The sequence below is a fragment of the Antechinus flavipes genome, chromosome 6 (genome assembly GCF_016432865.1).
Source record: "Antechinus flavipes isolate AdamAnt ecotype Samford, QLD, Australia chromosome 6, AdamAnt_v2, whole genome shotgun sequence".
Lineage (NCBI taxonomy): Eukaryota > Metazoa > Chordata > Mammalia > Dasyuromorphia > Dasyuridae > Antechinus > Antechinus flavipes.
Genome location: NC_067403.1, coordinates 199,665,637 through 199,682,177, shown reverse-complemented (window position 1 = coordinate 199,682,177; position 16,541 = coordinate 199,665,637). Strand labels below are relative to the sequence as shown.

Below are 16,541 nucleotides of genomic sequence, written 5' to 3'. Positions count from 1 at the left end.
TTTTTTAAATGATGAAGATGAAAGTTTATTAATAGGGAACTGGAGAAGACTTCCTGTAGGAGGAGGCAGGAACAGGAGGGAAGATAGGATGTTCCAGATACAAGTTGTAACCTGGGCACCCACATGGGAGAGAACAGGGACTGTCCAGTTTGACTGGAGTTTACAATGCACAGAGAGGGGTAATATGAGATTACAAACAGAGGGAGAGAAACCAGCAGCAGCAGAAAGACTGAAGATGCAATAACAAGGAAGGGACCAGGTTCTGGATGAGATCAGAGGGGATGCATCTCCTCACTTAGGCTCTTCCATCATTAGATGGAGAGAGATGATGAAGAGTGATGAGACTAAGGCTTAAGGAGTTCCCAATCAGATCTTCTCTCCCATGTGGGTGAGATTTGGAAGTTGCTGGCAATGCAGGGCTGCACTGGATTGCAGTCTCTTTCCTTTTCCTTTGCCCTTGAGACTTCTTGCCATTTGAGGTGCACAAGTCAGCAGCTACTAAAGTCAATCCATGGCCCCCTACTCACTATGGAGCCACTGGGTTGGGGGAATCAGACTTCTAGGTTGACAACTGTTAACATACTCTCAGAAGTAAACCAGACTGGCAGTAAGAACAGAAATCAAAGTCACGACCTGTGTTTAGGAACAGGGCTGTAGGCAGTCTTCAGAAACAACCAGATTGTGAACAAAAGCTGGAGACAGAGGAGCTCTCACAATCCAAAGAAGACTGAACTAGGGATGGGGGACTTCTTGCCCTACTTTGTTGAAACTCAGATCTGGACACCAGTTTCCCTATTAGGCATCCCCTTCGGTTCCTGCTACACAATTTATGGGCATGGGCACATTGAGACTGCAGGTAGTTGAGTATCTGAGGGGACCATGGGAAGCATTAAGTGGAGATCATTTATACAATAGTTCTTTTATTTACATGATACATACATTCTGGATAAAGAGCTTGCCTCAAAGCTAGGAAGACCTGCCTTCACTTCTCATTATCTTCAGGCAGCTCCTTAACATTAGAAATGGCAGAAATGGTTTTACTCTGAATAGTTAGAGCATTTTTCTTCAACTGAGAGTTCCCTACATCAATTAAATGAAGATCCAGTTCTTATCCCTCTCTGTCTCTAATAAAAGTATATGGCCACAGTATGCTCATTGCCTGGATTCTGTGAATATGGAGGATCATTCGATTCAGCAAAGTTCATCCACAGGATTAGCTTGGGAGTTTATTAGTTATATTTGCATTTTTAAAAATTCATGCAACATTTCACTTCCTGGCTTGGTGCTTGGCTGACTAACTCTGATGGCAGTTGGCTTAGATATGACATAATTTGGTGGACAACTCAAATATCATATGCCTTCACTATATAACGTTGACATGTGCAGTTTCATCGAGTTTAAGGATTGGGAGCACAATGAACCAATGTAGGCTGCTACTGCTACTGTAATATCCCCAAGTCATGGGAACATACAAAATAATTCATCAGAGCCCTGCAAGTGCCACACTCACCTAGCAGCAAGGTGACACAAAACCCCCAAGTCTCCATCTCCCTGCTGATTCAAAGGGAACAGACGCTATGCTCGGCCATCACTCCTAATGTTGGTGATAGAGAATTGTCAGCTGCCATTGGGAAAAACCAGTCCCCTCTGCTGCTGCCATTCCCTGACCTCTCATACTCATCCACTCCGGCCCTACTCTACCCAAGTCCACATCAAGCTTCCTTTTCTCTTTCCTTATATGGGAAAAGAGTTCTAGTGCTAATCAAACAATAGACCAATCATAGGTAAGTTAATGTATTTGGAGTAGATTCAAAGACAATGATGGAAGAATCCCTGTTCTCAAGGAACTTATGCTCTTTTGTCCTTTAAAAATCTTTTCACATTGCTAACTTTTGCTTTTGTATCATATTCATTTCCTAGGGAGAAATTCCTTCCAACAAAGAACTTTTTAAAAAGGAAGGCAATTCAACAAAACTAAGTAGCACATTATCAAATTTGGTATTATACACAAAGTTCCAAACCCACAGTCCCAACTCTGCAAAGAAGAATGGGAGGTACATTTCCAAGACCACTTCAAGGTCAAGCTTGGAGCCCTAATGTTGACAAACGAGGCTTGAAGAGAGCTAAAAGTTCTCAGAGGGGGAGGTGAAGAGAGAGGGCACCTTAGACATGAGAGACAAGGAGCAGCTAGGTGTAAATTTGACTGGACCAGAGTGTGTGAAAGGGAGCAGTGTTATAATAAGCTTGGAAAGGCAGGGCAGGGCAAGCTTTAAGGGGCTTTAAATGCCAGAAAAGTTTGCATTTGAACTTAGAGATTATAAGCAGCTCTGGGAGTCCACTGAATATTAAGGGAGGTGAAATGCTCAGATGTACACTAGACTTTTTGCTTTGGTTGGGAGGGATGAATTGGGGAGAGGAGAGATGGAGCAGGAATGTTCATCAGGAGCAACTGTAAGTCTTGGGGAAGAGGTGATGGGCTGTGAGGTGCAATTTTAAGGGGGAGCTTTAAGGTGAGACTATAAATGTGTATGTGTCTGAGGCAGGGATGATGGAGAAGGTTGAGAAATTAAGTGGGAAGGCTGCTGGAAAGGACATCAAGAGGAACAGAAGAAGCTGTGGATGATGGCAAGGATGAGGTAGAGAAGACCATGAACCAAATAATGAAGTTGTGGGAAAATGCTAAGCACAGGAGATCAAGCACAGAAAGCCATATATATATACTACACAACTCACAGCAATACTACTGATGTTTAGTAAAGAACTGCAAACACAATAGAATAAAATAGTCCTTTGATGGCTGAACTCATTGTGGCACTTAAGTGTAAGAAAAAAAGAATGTAATGAAATATAAGAAATAATGAATATGAAAGATTCAGAGAATTGTGGGAAGATATAAACAGATGCACAGCAACATTAGGAGGTACTTACTGTTGGTAGATGAGGAAGTGATCAATCCATCTTTTCTACTTGCAAATAGCTGTTTTGACAATAATCCCGTGTCCTTCCCTGCCATGTATCTCACAGTCTAGTAGAAGGCACACACATATACACAAAATAATTTGATTTGTTCCTCATAATTGCCTGAGGGAATTAGCTGCTCTTATTATTCTCATTTAACAGATAAGAGATTAAATTCCTTCCTCAGGATCACACAGCAAGTAAATGATTGAAGCAACTTTTGCTTTCAGATCTTCCAGTCCCAACAGAACACCCGATCTTTTTTCCATTCACATTTTGTGGCCCCTGAACCTGGTGGATTTGATGGCCCTTTGTATATTGGTTCTAGCAATCAATTCTCATCTCACTTTGTATCTACCTTGACACACTAGGTTCATTCTCAGAATCTAGAGACTGAAAGTCATTTACTGCAACTGGTACCTGACCAAGACTCTCCTCATTGTGACATATTCAACATGTACTTTAATACTTCCCCCTTCCATATAACAATTTTCTAATATTTAATGACAGGGAAATATAGGATTAATAAATGCTTAGGACAGACTGAAAGATTACAATACAATGGGAGAAAGAAAGGGCATCGAGAGGCTGGGTTTGGCTGAAAGGAAGAGAAGCAAGCGATTGGGAAGAGAGGAAGATGCTAAGGGGAAGGAGGAATATTGGGAAGGAACTGTCTGAATTTGGAACAGGCTAAACAGAAGAGAATTGGAATGTGGGGAGAAACAGGAGGGGGATGAAGCAGGGAAGGAGGGAAATGGGGAGAAGGGAAATGGCAAAAAGAGAGGAAGGTAGTCTTTTTCTTTTTTGGAAAGTAGAACAGCATAGTTGAAGGATTTGGAGCCAAGAGTATCTGGATTCAAATCTCAGCACCTTTAACGAATCATGTAGCTTCTTGAACCCCTCAGTTTCCTGTTGCAAGAGATCGCTAGGATCTGTTCTAAGTCTAAATCATTGCCCCTATGATCTCTTTCCTATCGTTTCTTCTCCAAACTTAAGTATTCACATTTCCTTAAATGTGATTCTTGTAATGACACGTTTTTGTTCCCTAACCGTTCTGATCAGCTGTTCTGACTTGTCTATCTTCCCTAAAACATGATATCCAGACCTGAACACTCCAGATGTGGCCTGCAGGGTATATTAGATCTGTTCTCTCCCTCGCTCCAGAGGCTAGCTTTTCTTAGTGGAGTCTAAGATAGTTTCTTGGTGCCGCGTCACACTGCTGACTGCTAGAGAACTTGTCGTTAGTCATTTTCCAGTCATGTCTAACTCTTTGGGATTCCTTTTGGTGTTTTCTTGGCAGAGATGTTAGTGTGGTTTAACACTTCCTTCTTCAGCTCATTTTCTAGAAAAGGGAACTGAAGCAAAAGAGGTTAAGTGACTTGTCCAGGATCACCAGTTCATAATGTCTGGGGCCAGATTTAACCTCAGAAAGATGAGTCTTCATGCCTCGAAACCCAGCACTCTTATCCACTGGGCCACCTAGCTGCCCTATATTGAGCTTACAATGCATTAAAACAACCACTTATTTTTCACAGCAACTGTCTAGCCGAGTGTCTTCCATTATGTATCTGTAGTTTTTAAAAAATATAAGTGTATTTATAAAAATATAAGTAAGTAAAAATATAAGTATTATAAAAATATAAGCCAAAAACTTGTTTTGGCCCATTGTTCTACCCTGTCAAGATATATTTGAATCCTGTCACCCACCACATTAACCTCACATTGCTCAAAAGTTTCATGTCACCTGCAAATTTGATGTTTGTTACCCATGCCTTTGTCCAAGTCACAAAAATTAGCACAGAGTCAAGGACAAATTCTTTGAGTACTGAGAACATCCAAAGGGTTATTATGCTGTTACTGTTCTGGATCTGGTTATTCAATCCAGTACCTTATCTCTCTGTGCTATTTATTTGCAAAATGCTTTGGTGAAATCTACGGTAAGTACTGCAGATGGAGTAATTACACTACAGCTATAGCATTTCCTTGATCTAAGTATACCCTCTCAAAAAGGGAAATGAACTCTTCTACCATAGTCTGCCTTCAAAGTTTGCACTAATCTCTCTCTTAGTGAGGTGCTCTAGAATTTTTCCAGGAACAGCTAAACAGCTATTGAGCTCATTGTTTGTGTAGCTTTACAGATGCCTTCTTTCTTTTTTGGCAAATGGCAATGTAGTTTTCTCCTTCATCTCCATGGCACTTCTCCCATTCTCCAAAGTTGTTTAAAGGCCTAGAGACTAGTTCTTATTCCGGACAACCACTGCTTTCATCCTTCCTCTTCACCTTCCAAGGTCCAGCCCGGTCCTTTTCTATGAAGCCTTCCCTGACTTCTGATCTTTCACTTTCTCTCAATCCTGACAATACTTTGTCTATACCCTTCTGTTGGGCAGATTATGACACACAGCCTTATTTTATGGAACTCTGTAACAAGATAAAGCTTTATCTCTAATGAGATCACAGGCTCCCGCAGAGCAGAGGCTGACTCAATCTTTCACTAGACTGTGTCTAGTCTTAGGTTCTCTGTGCCTTTCTAAGCTTGAGCCAAGCACAGGAATTGGTAATCCACAGGCACTCAGTAAATGGTTTCTCAATGAATGGCACTAAAATAAAGGGGAGCTGTGTTATTGGGAGCCATGAGCTCTCTTGGCCATGCTTTTCTTATCTGCAAAATAGCATAAAAATGGAGTGTTGAACCAGATAATGACAGCTGGCATTTATATAGCCTCTAAAGCTTACAAAATACTTCATTATCTGATTTCAATTTTGCAAGCCTCTAAGAAGTTAGTATGGACAAATTATTATTCCTCTTTTTATAGATGAAGAAACTGAAACTCAGAGAGGGTAGTTATTTGTCCATTTGTCCATGATCATAAAGAAGGAATGAATGTCAGACGCAGTATTTGAACCCATCCTTCTGAGTTCTTTCTGCTATACCACCCTATGTCATCAGAAAAAATGTTTTGTCCCCTATAATCCACAAACGCAACCTTACTAAATCAAATGAACAAAATAAGGAAATTGTGAGTAGCAATGGTGGGAAAAGATTCTTTTCTTGAGTTTGTCCTCAGCTGGAGTGGAGACCTCAGCAACATTCCCATACCGTTTCTCAGGGGCATGGTGAGAGAGAAGCAGAGCCAGAAAGTCTATCTTTAGGGGCAGGCTGGGACATGGAACCTCTCCTTTTACCAGCACTTAAAAACTCACAAAGTTTTTTACCTTAAAACAAACCCTGGGAGGCAGGTGGCTCAATGCTTCTGAAACATATCGTCAGATTCTCTTGTCCCACCCTGCCTTTAAACATGTTTCTCTGGACAATTAGGCCTCTACTGGCTTATGGTGGGATTCCTTCTCCAGCTTTGGGGATAGAGGGTAGGCTTAAGGAGTTGCAGAGGAAAATAGAAATAGAAACTTGATATTTTTTCTCATTGGGCCATAATCCTCTGGAGTGCTTATCTGTCAGGAATAACTATTTACAATTTTAAAGGGCTGTAAGACTTCACAAAGCACTTTCCCCAAGTATTTTTGCCTCCATTTTAAGGATGAGGAAACTGAGGCATATAGAAATGAAGTCAATAATAGCAAGCTTTTATATAGTTTTGATATTTACAAAATGATTGACATAAATACCACAGGAGCCTCAAACTCAGTTCATTTGGTTCAAGAATCAAGGCACTCACTTTCTATTATATTCAGATGCTTTTCTCAATTGGGAACTCATGACTTCCAGAATTAACTTTTCTGAGAAGCCTCCAGATGGACTGACACATGAAAGCTCTAAGCAAAATCTCTGACTGGGACTGAAAGCATTTCCTTCCCGCCCCTCCTTTTTTTGCCTTGTATCTTAAAAACTTCTGGTGACAAAAAATAAAAGATAAGACAGAAATGTGAGAGTGAATTAGAATCAAACACCCACTTTAACCAGATCTTCTACTTTATTTCCGAAGGAAATTTTGTATTACAGTATTTACTTTTTGTTTATATACATGTACTTCACATTTGTGTTTAAAATGCACAGACCTTCCAGAATTCTCTTGTTCTGGCTTAAATTAGCTGTTATCTTACAATACAAAAAAATACCAAAAAGTTGCAGTCCTAACTTGTGTATGTATAACACCCACGATCCCCAGCAATGAAATAGTTTACAATACTTACTCCGTATTTACATATGAGTGCAATCAATGCTAAATTATACATATTAACAAACTAAGCTGGAGTCCGAACACAGAAGAACTGGAAATAACCGCAGACCCAAGGAGTTTGCAAAGACAGAATTAGTTCAAGGAAATAGGTTTCACTAGTGTTAATGTGTGCTAGGTCCAAATTCAGAATAAGTGGGAATATCTTTCAGGATTTCTTTTAAAAGGGTGGACTGACAGATTTTACAGGCTATTATTACACAATTTTTCTCCCTGGCAGAACTTTTATTAGTGTGAATTACTGATCAGGGGGAAAATGTCTCTGGGGGATAATTATAGTACCTGGAAGACATGCACAAGAATTTTTATTGAAGAAAACTTCAGTAAATTGGGTAACTGTCATTTGAGCCTCAACATGGAAGAGAGACAGCAAGTATCCTGAGCACAGTTTGCTCCTGATCAGCCTATTCTTTCCTCTGTTCATACCCCTGCCCTTGAATCTGGCTTACTGGGGAAGGGAGGCATGTCTCCAAGGCCTTCCCTGTAGCATAGTTAGAAGTCAAAGCCAATTCTATGGTTTGGTTGTTAACCTTCCCACTGAACATAATCTCAAAACTAGGGGCATCCAGTCCCAACTGGGCAAAAATCCCCCCCCACAACCCTCTCCCTGATGATCAGTGCTCCCGTTAGGTCTCTCCTTAGACACCTCCCGTCACAGGGAGTACCTTATTCTTCCTTCAGGTACTGCCACATCACTCACTTAACTCTACCCAAAGTGGAAAGGTATGTCTGATAAAAGCAAGGATGTTAAAAACATGACTCTTGTCTTAGCCGTGTGCGTAGTCGGCAGAAAACTCTTAATAAATTTGAACTTTACCATTCAAAAGATAAAAAGCCATGGAGAAGCTGTTTAAAGCAAAATCTCTATTCCTATTGGTTGGTATGATGATCCTATAGACCACGTCAACCTCCTCTTCCCAATCACCTCAATTCCAAGGTGAGTCCATGTGATTTATACTAGGTTTAATGACAACTTTCCCAGAAGAGGGACTAGAAGAAACTTCACTTTCAATTCCAGGGTCAATGACTCAAGTGTTCTGGTCCCCTCTACCCACAGACCTCTCTGGCCAAGCCCTGTTTTTCTCCCTCTGCACACATGATCTTGGAAATCTGTGGGCCCGGGATTCTCTTCCAGTGCCTCTCACAGCAATCAGGCTATCCTTATCTTGGGCAGATGGGTCTTGGGAAGAGATGGAAGGGACCTCAGTCTCTCTTTACTCAGAGAACAGACTGCAGGGTCCTAGACAAATAAAGATATGGGAAGGAGTAAGACAGGAAACAAGTAAACAGGGATGTTACTGGCTGCTGCACATAATGACTACAAACATTTATGAAATTTTTGTTGGAAAAATAGGAATCATTTGCAAACAAAATAACCAAATAAAAAATAACTTATTTTGCAGTGCCCAAAGGCATCATTCATTCATGCTATAAACTAAAAAGCTGGAAAATTCCCATTAGAAACCTAAACAAAGTCACAACCACAAATTTTAACCGTCTAAAACATGGCTCTGGAATTTTTGCTTCCATGTGTCACAAGAATTCAACTATAAAAATCAAGGGAACTATTTCTAGAGCTGAAACTCAGGGCATCCAACCATTTTCCTAAAATCAAGACCCTCTGGCAAATAGAAATGTGGGCCAACTCTTAACAACAAGAGTATAAGCAGCTTCATTTTAACATTCTTCTATGGAACAGCTTACATTAGGTTGATTTACTGTCTGATTCCTCCTGTATTTTTTTTTAAGAGAAAAGCTTTATTTTTGAGATATTTTGTTTTACTGAAATGAGTTGCATTTAAATGCATCAACATGTTGGGGATATTTTTCCTGCTCAATTGGCAGAGCATCAGAATCTAATTGGATGACTTCTCTGAGCTCTGAAAGATAGCCAGTACTTAGCACTGAGGCATGTTATTAAGACTAAACTCAGGCATCATTTAAAATGCATCAAAAATACATGAGCAGTTCCTCTATTTTATGTGCATTTTCAAAGATTTAGCATTTTATACACGATGTCACTGTATTATTTAGCTGGGTTATTAAAATGGTTTTCATTTACTCACAGGCTTTCTGGTGATATATGGGCCTGCTTGCAGGACCAGGAAACTGGCTTAGAAGTGAGACAAGCCAGCTATTAGAGATTTTGTTCCTCCCCATTCCAGTTGAACTTTAAATTTGGATTAAGCCATTTGCTAGGTAGCAGGGCTGAGGCAGAGACATGACAGTAGCCCAGACAATCCACATATTGGCAGAGAGAAGACTGAAAGGAGGGCTATTCCCCAAAAGTGATTCATAATTCTTGGTTTCTTGCAGGGCTCTACTTGCTTTGTCTTCGACCTCCTGCTTCCTTCCTTTCAATCACTGAAGAGATAGTCTATACACCTCTCTGAGGCTGACAGTCACTTACTGTTCAGGACTTTTCCAACAATGATATTTGTGAGGAAGAGGGGGATGGTGTGGAAGGGATTAGGGGAGAGGTGTAGTAAAGACTATCTTAGCAAAAGGAAAAATCAGTCCTCAGAGTCAATGCTGAGGTTACTTCTTTGCAAGAGGCAGCTCCCACAGCCTGTTTCCCCACCTTCCCACTTCTAAAACAGGCCTGGATCACTCTTAAGGTCTTTACATAATTGGCACCTCCTGGAGAAGCTGGATGGACAATCTTAGGTAGAAGGGGCTGTGGGGTCTCCTCCTCTGGGTTCATCTGGAAACACAGAGTCAGAGTTGAAAGGGACCTTCAGAGGTTATATACCCTTGCTCTTGGCCAGTATTGTGTGAAGGGGAAAGGGTCCATTCTTGGAGAACTGAGTCTATTGGAGGTAATTTTTCTGTACATTAGATAGTGTTTTTTCCCAAAAATCTTCCAGGAAAAAAAGCATTGGGGGAATCTTACCCCTGGGAGAAAGAATAGGGTTATAAGGGTAGGAGAAGAGAAAAAGCTCTCTCTCTAATCACTGCATTTCTTCAGGGTTGCATCTTAAAAGAATGAACTCCTAAGGCATTTATTTGTTCTCACTGGTCTTAAGCTACCTAAATGCCCAAAGGTTCACCTCCCCCACCACAATAGTTCTTTTGAGATGAAGTTGGGAGAGAAGTTCTTCTAGTCCATCGTCATAGCCTAGACCTTGCTGATGCAGTGTGGGAGTGATTTTCCCACTGGCTACTATGGATATTAAGAGACAGAGTATAAGAAAATGGGGGGAAAAAGATGCAGTACTTCCAGTTTCTAAGAGTCCTTTTCTCCTGTCCCTCTTAAAATCATTATTGCTCACTCCATTTGGCAAACCTGAGTTTCTCCTTTTAAGATCTCTGGATGTGCTGATTCTCTATTAGTCCTCAACATAGGCTCTAGATGGTGGAGAAGAGCCTCCTACATCTAGGGAGGTGAGGAGGTTCCTTCTGATAAGAAAGAAGGCAAATATCCTCTTTCCCCTTCTGCATGTCATGGCAGATTCTGGGCTTTGGCCCTTGATGGAAGGCCCAGCTGAAAGTGACTTCTCCTCTTATTCCCATTTCCCACATTACCATCTGAATTTCTCCTTTGCCTCTACTACATTCTACCTTGTACTATATTTATTTGGATCTATGTCTCATCCGCCCTATTAGATTGCAAAGTCCTTACTAACAGGGCCTCTGTCTTATTTCATTTTTGAATCTACAGGACCAAGCAAGGGGCCTTGACACATATCTGAAGTGAACTGGACAGAATCCCATCAAGGACTGTCCCTTCCTCCAGCAGATGTCTGAGTCCACTAGCTTAGACCCTGAGGAAAATAGACACTCAAGGCAGATGAGGTTAAAATGTAAATGGACACGAGAAACAGAGCTGTGTCTTGCTCCCAAAGCACACCCAGCCCTCTTTTTCCCTTGGTGGGTATGAAGGATGACTAACATCCACTTTTGTGCCCTGGAAGGAAGCATAGGAAGGGCCAAGAGAAACACTAAAGTTGAGACTTAGAAGGTTATGGGACACACACAAGGGACACTCCACATTCCCACACCTTTGACTTGGGACAAGAGGTGAGAACAGCAGCTTTTACATAGGATATTGTAGCTCAATTCTACTTTCCCTTCCAGGTACTGCTACCAGGTTAAGCACATCTTTGAGTGGAAAAATCCTATCATCTTGCCTGGCTGCAAATTAGGTTTTAGAAAAGAGCACAGATTGCCTAGGGTAACCATTTAAATTTTACAGGAATATAGGAATGCAATTATGTAAAAACCTATGTATACTAATTTCCCAAATTGCTAGATCTATTTAAAGTCTAGGCACTTCGTGTGTGTGTGCACGTGTGTGTGTTCTAAATGGGTTAAGACTATATTAACCAAGATTCCTTAGAAAACCACAATAATTTGCATTCTTTCCAAGTGACATTTCTGATCTTTATATCAAAATAGTCTCATTCTATTCTACTTTGACATGATTCCAAAGAGATGGACTGTAAATAATTCTCAACTAGAAAAATACCATTCCATTGGAAGAGAGATCTCTGCCTAGATGATTCAAGAATAAACAGCATTTTTTTAAAGAGAGAATATACTTCAGATGAAAATTAAGTGACTTCACCTGAAGGTTCCCTAAAAGCCTGCATTGGTGAGTTATCGATGACTAACATTTACCTGTAAACACTGCATCTTTTTTTTTTTTTTTTTTTTTTGCACAGTTGAGAAATACAAGTCCCCAGGAACAGTTCTTTATGTGTAAACCTGAGTGTCATTCATTCCTAACTGTTCTCCTGGCTTTATTTACACTGTCTTCCCATAATGATGACGAGATCATTATTGGACCTGTAATTAAATTAAATGAATCTGACGAGAAAGAAAAGGGTGGACTCTGGAACACAAACTGGAGCAACTTTCAGACAAAGCAAACGACCATGCAGACAAGGTTGGGCTCAAGGACGCTGCCTTCTCCAAGTATCTCCAGTCGCTTGCACCATGACTGTAAAATCTGTGGCCCTCCCTCCCTCCCTGCCCTCCCTCCCTTTCCAACTGTTCTTGTGTGTTAAAACCCTTACAGGGACAGTTCTTATGCTCCAGCATCAGATGCAGGTTCCAGGCTGTGCAGGTGGTTGCTGTTTCCGATTTCGCATGGCTCCTGATTTCTCTTTGTAAGCAATTGGCATCTGTTGAGAAATGTCCACCAGTGCACTGGCCACAGCAAGTCCTGAAAGAGAGAGTCGCCCCCCCCCCCAAAAAAAAAATGAGCACTAATAAACAGCTTGACTGCCAGAAAGTTATAAACTATGAATGATTCAGCAATACTGCTAGTAGGTCTACTACTAGAGATCAAAAAGATTAAAGAAATCAAAGAAAAAGGGAAAGGACCTGTTTGCACAAAAATATTTACAGCAGATCTTTCTGTCAAAGTAAAAAACTGGAAACTGAGGAGATGCCCCCATCAACTGAGGAACGGCTGAAAAAGTTATGGTATATGAATGATACATTATGGAATACCATACTACTGTGCTGTAAGAAGTGAAGTGGGGGATGATGTCAGAAAAAACTGGGAAGACCTATATGAACTGATGCAAAGAGACATGAGCAGAATCAAGAGAACCTTATACTTATAGTAACAGCAAGACTTTGAAGATAATCAACTATGAAAGACTTGCAACTGATCGATATAGTAACCCTCCAGAATTCCAAAGGACTATGAAGAAACAAGATCCCTCTAAAGAGGGAGCTGATGGACTCTGAGGGCAGACTGAAGCATATTTTATTCTCTTTCTTTTTTTGGATATGGTTAATATGGCAATTTGTGCTGTATGACTATACATATTTGTAATGGCTTTTGTTTTTCTTGCTTTCTCAATGGTAGAGGAGGTAAGAAGGAGAGAATTAGGAACTGAAAACAAAGTAAAATTAGTTACTAGGAAAAAATAAGTAGTATTGCTTTTTATGAGTTACTTATCTGTCTAGAACCTGTGATGATACCAGACATTGGTGGAAGGAAAAAGAACTATCTACTTTTATAATTCTCTTAAGAAAATGCATTTCATGCTCGGTTCTGCAAACATATATTGTATCTAGGATATACTGCAACATATCTAACATATATAGGATTACTTGCCATCTAGGGGAGGGGATGGAGGGAGGGAGGGGAAAAATTGGAATAGAAGCGAGTGCAAGGGATAATGTTGTAAGAAAATTACCCTGGCATGGATTCTGTCAATATAAAGTTATTATAAAATAAAATAAAATATTAAAAAAAAAAAGAAAATGCATTTCATGTAAAAGTACATATGACTATCAAATTCAAGGCCTTTGATGAAGCCTCAGGGAGAAAAGGATGCATGAAGTTGGGAGAGTCCCTGCTTGAGTAGTTTACTTCCTTCCTAGATCTGTGTGTGTTCATTTCTCATGTGGTTCAAGTCAGGGTGTGACAGGCAAAATGGAGTCTGAGAAATGACTCCTGGAAAATCTCAGAGAGTAGATTTTCAGTTGGGGTAAGCAGGACGGTGCAGCAGAAGCAGTGACTCCTGAGGAAGGGACTTAGGTGAGCTAGTAGTTGGCAGAGGTGGGTGATGGGGTGTTCTGTTCAGGACCAGCTCAGGGCCATTGTGTCATTAGGCCTCACTTTCTAATTATAAGAGAACTTTTGCTGTTTCACCTGAAGGCCAGGCTTGGTGGGAAAGTCACTTCAAAAAGAGCAAACACTGTCCTTCTCTGACATCATTTTCCCCACCCCCACATCTTCACCCCGTATGCTACAAGGAATCTGTTGAGTCCTGTATCCTACAACTGTCACTCCACCTTTCTCTTAGCACCTCCTCTAGGGGCTAAAGGCTTGTTGAGACCAACTGCAAATGAAGTGAGGTACCTGAGAAGGGATGGTGTTCCCCTTTGTGTGGATGGAAATCAAGTCCTAAGTTCTTTTATCCACACTGGAAAAACCACCAAACGATGCTGCTCTCCTCTTCCCTCTCCAAGTGAGGTTCTTGGGGAAGGGGAGTGTCCCTTTATTAGTAATTGTGCCCAAAGTGTAAGATTGTATTGTCTTAAAAAAATGGGACTACTGCTGGGCCTTGTCCTTCAAAGAGCAATGATAACAACTCCCACTTCTCTAGTATTTTAATGATTACAGAATTCACTAATCACAACCACCTTGTAAGGAAAGAATTACTCTTGACTTCCTCCCCAAAGTCCCATGGCTAGGAAGAGTATCTCTCCTCACAATCCTATGCTTTTGACCCCCAAGCATTGGAGGCACAGGCCTCCTGCCTCCATGAAAAGGGACAGCTCCCTCTGAGCAATCCCCTTGGCGGGACCTGCTCCCTGAGTGCTCAGGCTGTCTTCGAGTTAAGCTTCATATGAAAAGAACCCTGAGTTTAATGTCTGGAGTCCTGAGATGGAGCTCCCACCAAGCCCTTCCCGACTTCTTTGAATCTCACTCTATCCTGCAGTAAATAGGGAGATCAGTAGATGAAACGTGTCCTGCTTATTCCACAGCACTGGTCTGAAGAAAGTATTTTGTAAACTTTGAGACAATGTCAGGAGGAATTAAGTGGCTGCCTATTCCTCCAGAGCCACGGGCCAGGGGCTCCTGTGGCTGAGTCCCAGAAAATCCTCAGACTGTGGGCTCCTTGAGGGTATTTTTATCTCAGTATCCACAAGTCAGGAGAAGAAATGTCTGGAGGGGACTGGACATGTCTTTAACTTCTCAGTACCTAAGGTGTCTCTTCTCTACAATGGATTACATTCAACTCCATTCGATGACATTTATTAAATGCTTACTAGATAATGCAAGCACTGTGCTAGATATTAGGGATTTAGAAACAGTGCCTGACCTCAAGGAGCTTACATTTTCCTGGGAGGGAAGAAAATAAGCTTTTCTATAATACCTTATGTGTCAGGCACTGTGCTAAGTATTTTTTTTTAAACAAATATTATCTCACAACAATCCTGGGACATAAAATACTATTATTCCCATTTGACAGATAAGGAAACTGAGCAAAAAGGGATTAAATAACCTGTTACACAACTATTAGATCTGACCTGAGAACTCCAGGCTTACCCACTCTGCCATTTTGGGAAGGCACAAGAGTTCAACAGGTATAAAAGTAAACAAAAAGCACAAAACACTAAACTTTTAAAAAGGCATTATAAGAGAGTGAAATGGCTTATGACTTTGTTGAGGGATGGGAGATGAGATGGATTCCCTTCGAGGAGGAATGTGAAGCTCTAAAGCAGGGGTCCTCAAACTTTTTAAATATGGGACCAGTTCACTGTCCCTCAGACTGTTGGAGGGCTGGACTATAGCAAAAACAAAAACTTTTTTATGGGCCTTTAAATAAAGAAATTTCATAGCCCTGGGTGAGGGGGACAATCGTTCTCAGCTGCTGCATCTGGCCCGTGGGCCGTAGTTTGAGGACTCCTGCTTAAAGTCTAGGATGAAAAGCCTGCATTTTATTTTAAAAGCACTAAGAAGCCATTGGAGATTTTTAAGCAGCTGGATGCCGTCTTTAGGTCTGTCTTAAAAACATAAACTTGACAGTGTAGAGGATGGGCTGGAGAAGGAAGAGAATGTTTTAACATTAGCTGAAGGGGAACATCCACTCACCTGACTGTCCTGGTGGAGGGATTCCCCCTAGACCTCGAGGCAGCCTCACAAACACTGAAAGTACTGCTGCTCTGTTACCAAAGCAGGGCTCCAATGCAATGGGCTTGGGAACAGCCTGTAGAAGAAAACAAACACAAAGGGCTAATTATGGCTTCTTAAAGAATCACTGAAGAACAGTCCTGCCCTAATTTTTCTACTTCACCCCCAGTGGGGGCAGGAAAGTTAGAAAGGGTGGGTAAAGCCTGGCCTTTAGCAAGATTAATCAATATTTTAGCTTCTCTCCTGTAATTAAGAGCAGCTCCAGCATTCTCTAGGATCAGAAAGCACTGCAAGAACACAAACATCGATGAGGCTAGCATGCACACCAAAGATTACATATGGGTTAATTTTCAGGAGCAGGAAGGGAATCCCTTTCCTGTTGTTTGTGAAAGTTGCTGCCTGTCACTACATTTCCCCCTCCCTGCCCATCTTGTCAAAAATCCCACTCCATGCCACATCCACCCTGGCTTGAGAGTCAGTAGTCCAACACACTGTCACACACACACACTATCAATCAACCCACAAGCATTTATTAATGTAATTGCCTGCTATGTGCCAGGTATTGTGCTAGGTGCAAAGGCACACATTTTTTCACTCAAGAGAATTCATACTTTGTAATCAACACACATCATCCTTGTCCTGCCAGTGGTCTAGGTACAATGGCTCTGCACCATGGCCTGCCACTTCTGAAAGGCTGCCGGCCCCTAACCTAAAAGGAGAGGGGTGAAAGTGACTGCTTGTTCTCCTGGCCCTTTTGGTTCCATTCATTAACAAAATTATTTCCATTT

General features: G+C 41.2%; 1 protein-coding gene across 1 annotated transcript in view; it reads right to left on the bottom strand.

Annotated features, from left to right (window-relative positions):
- Positions 1-6,868: 6,868 nt before the first annotated feature.
- The window catches only part of ATRN (attractin), a 236,781-nt gene continuing 227,108 nt past the window's right edge, over positions 6,869-16,541 (bottom strand). The window contains exons 28-29 of the mRNA XM_051965371.1: positions 15,715-15,829; positions 6,869-12,318 (exon numbers count right to left, since the gene is read on the bottom strand). Coding sequence (XP_051821331.1) covers positions 12,194-12,318; positions 15,715-15,829 — 240 coding nt within the window. The 3' untranslated portion in view covers positions 6,869-12,193. The remainder of the gene's footprint in view (positions 12,319-15,714; positions 15,830-16,541) is intronic.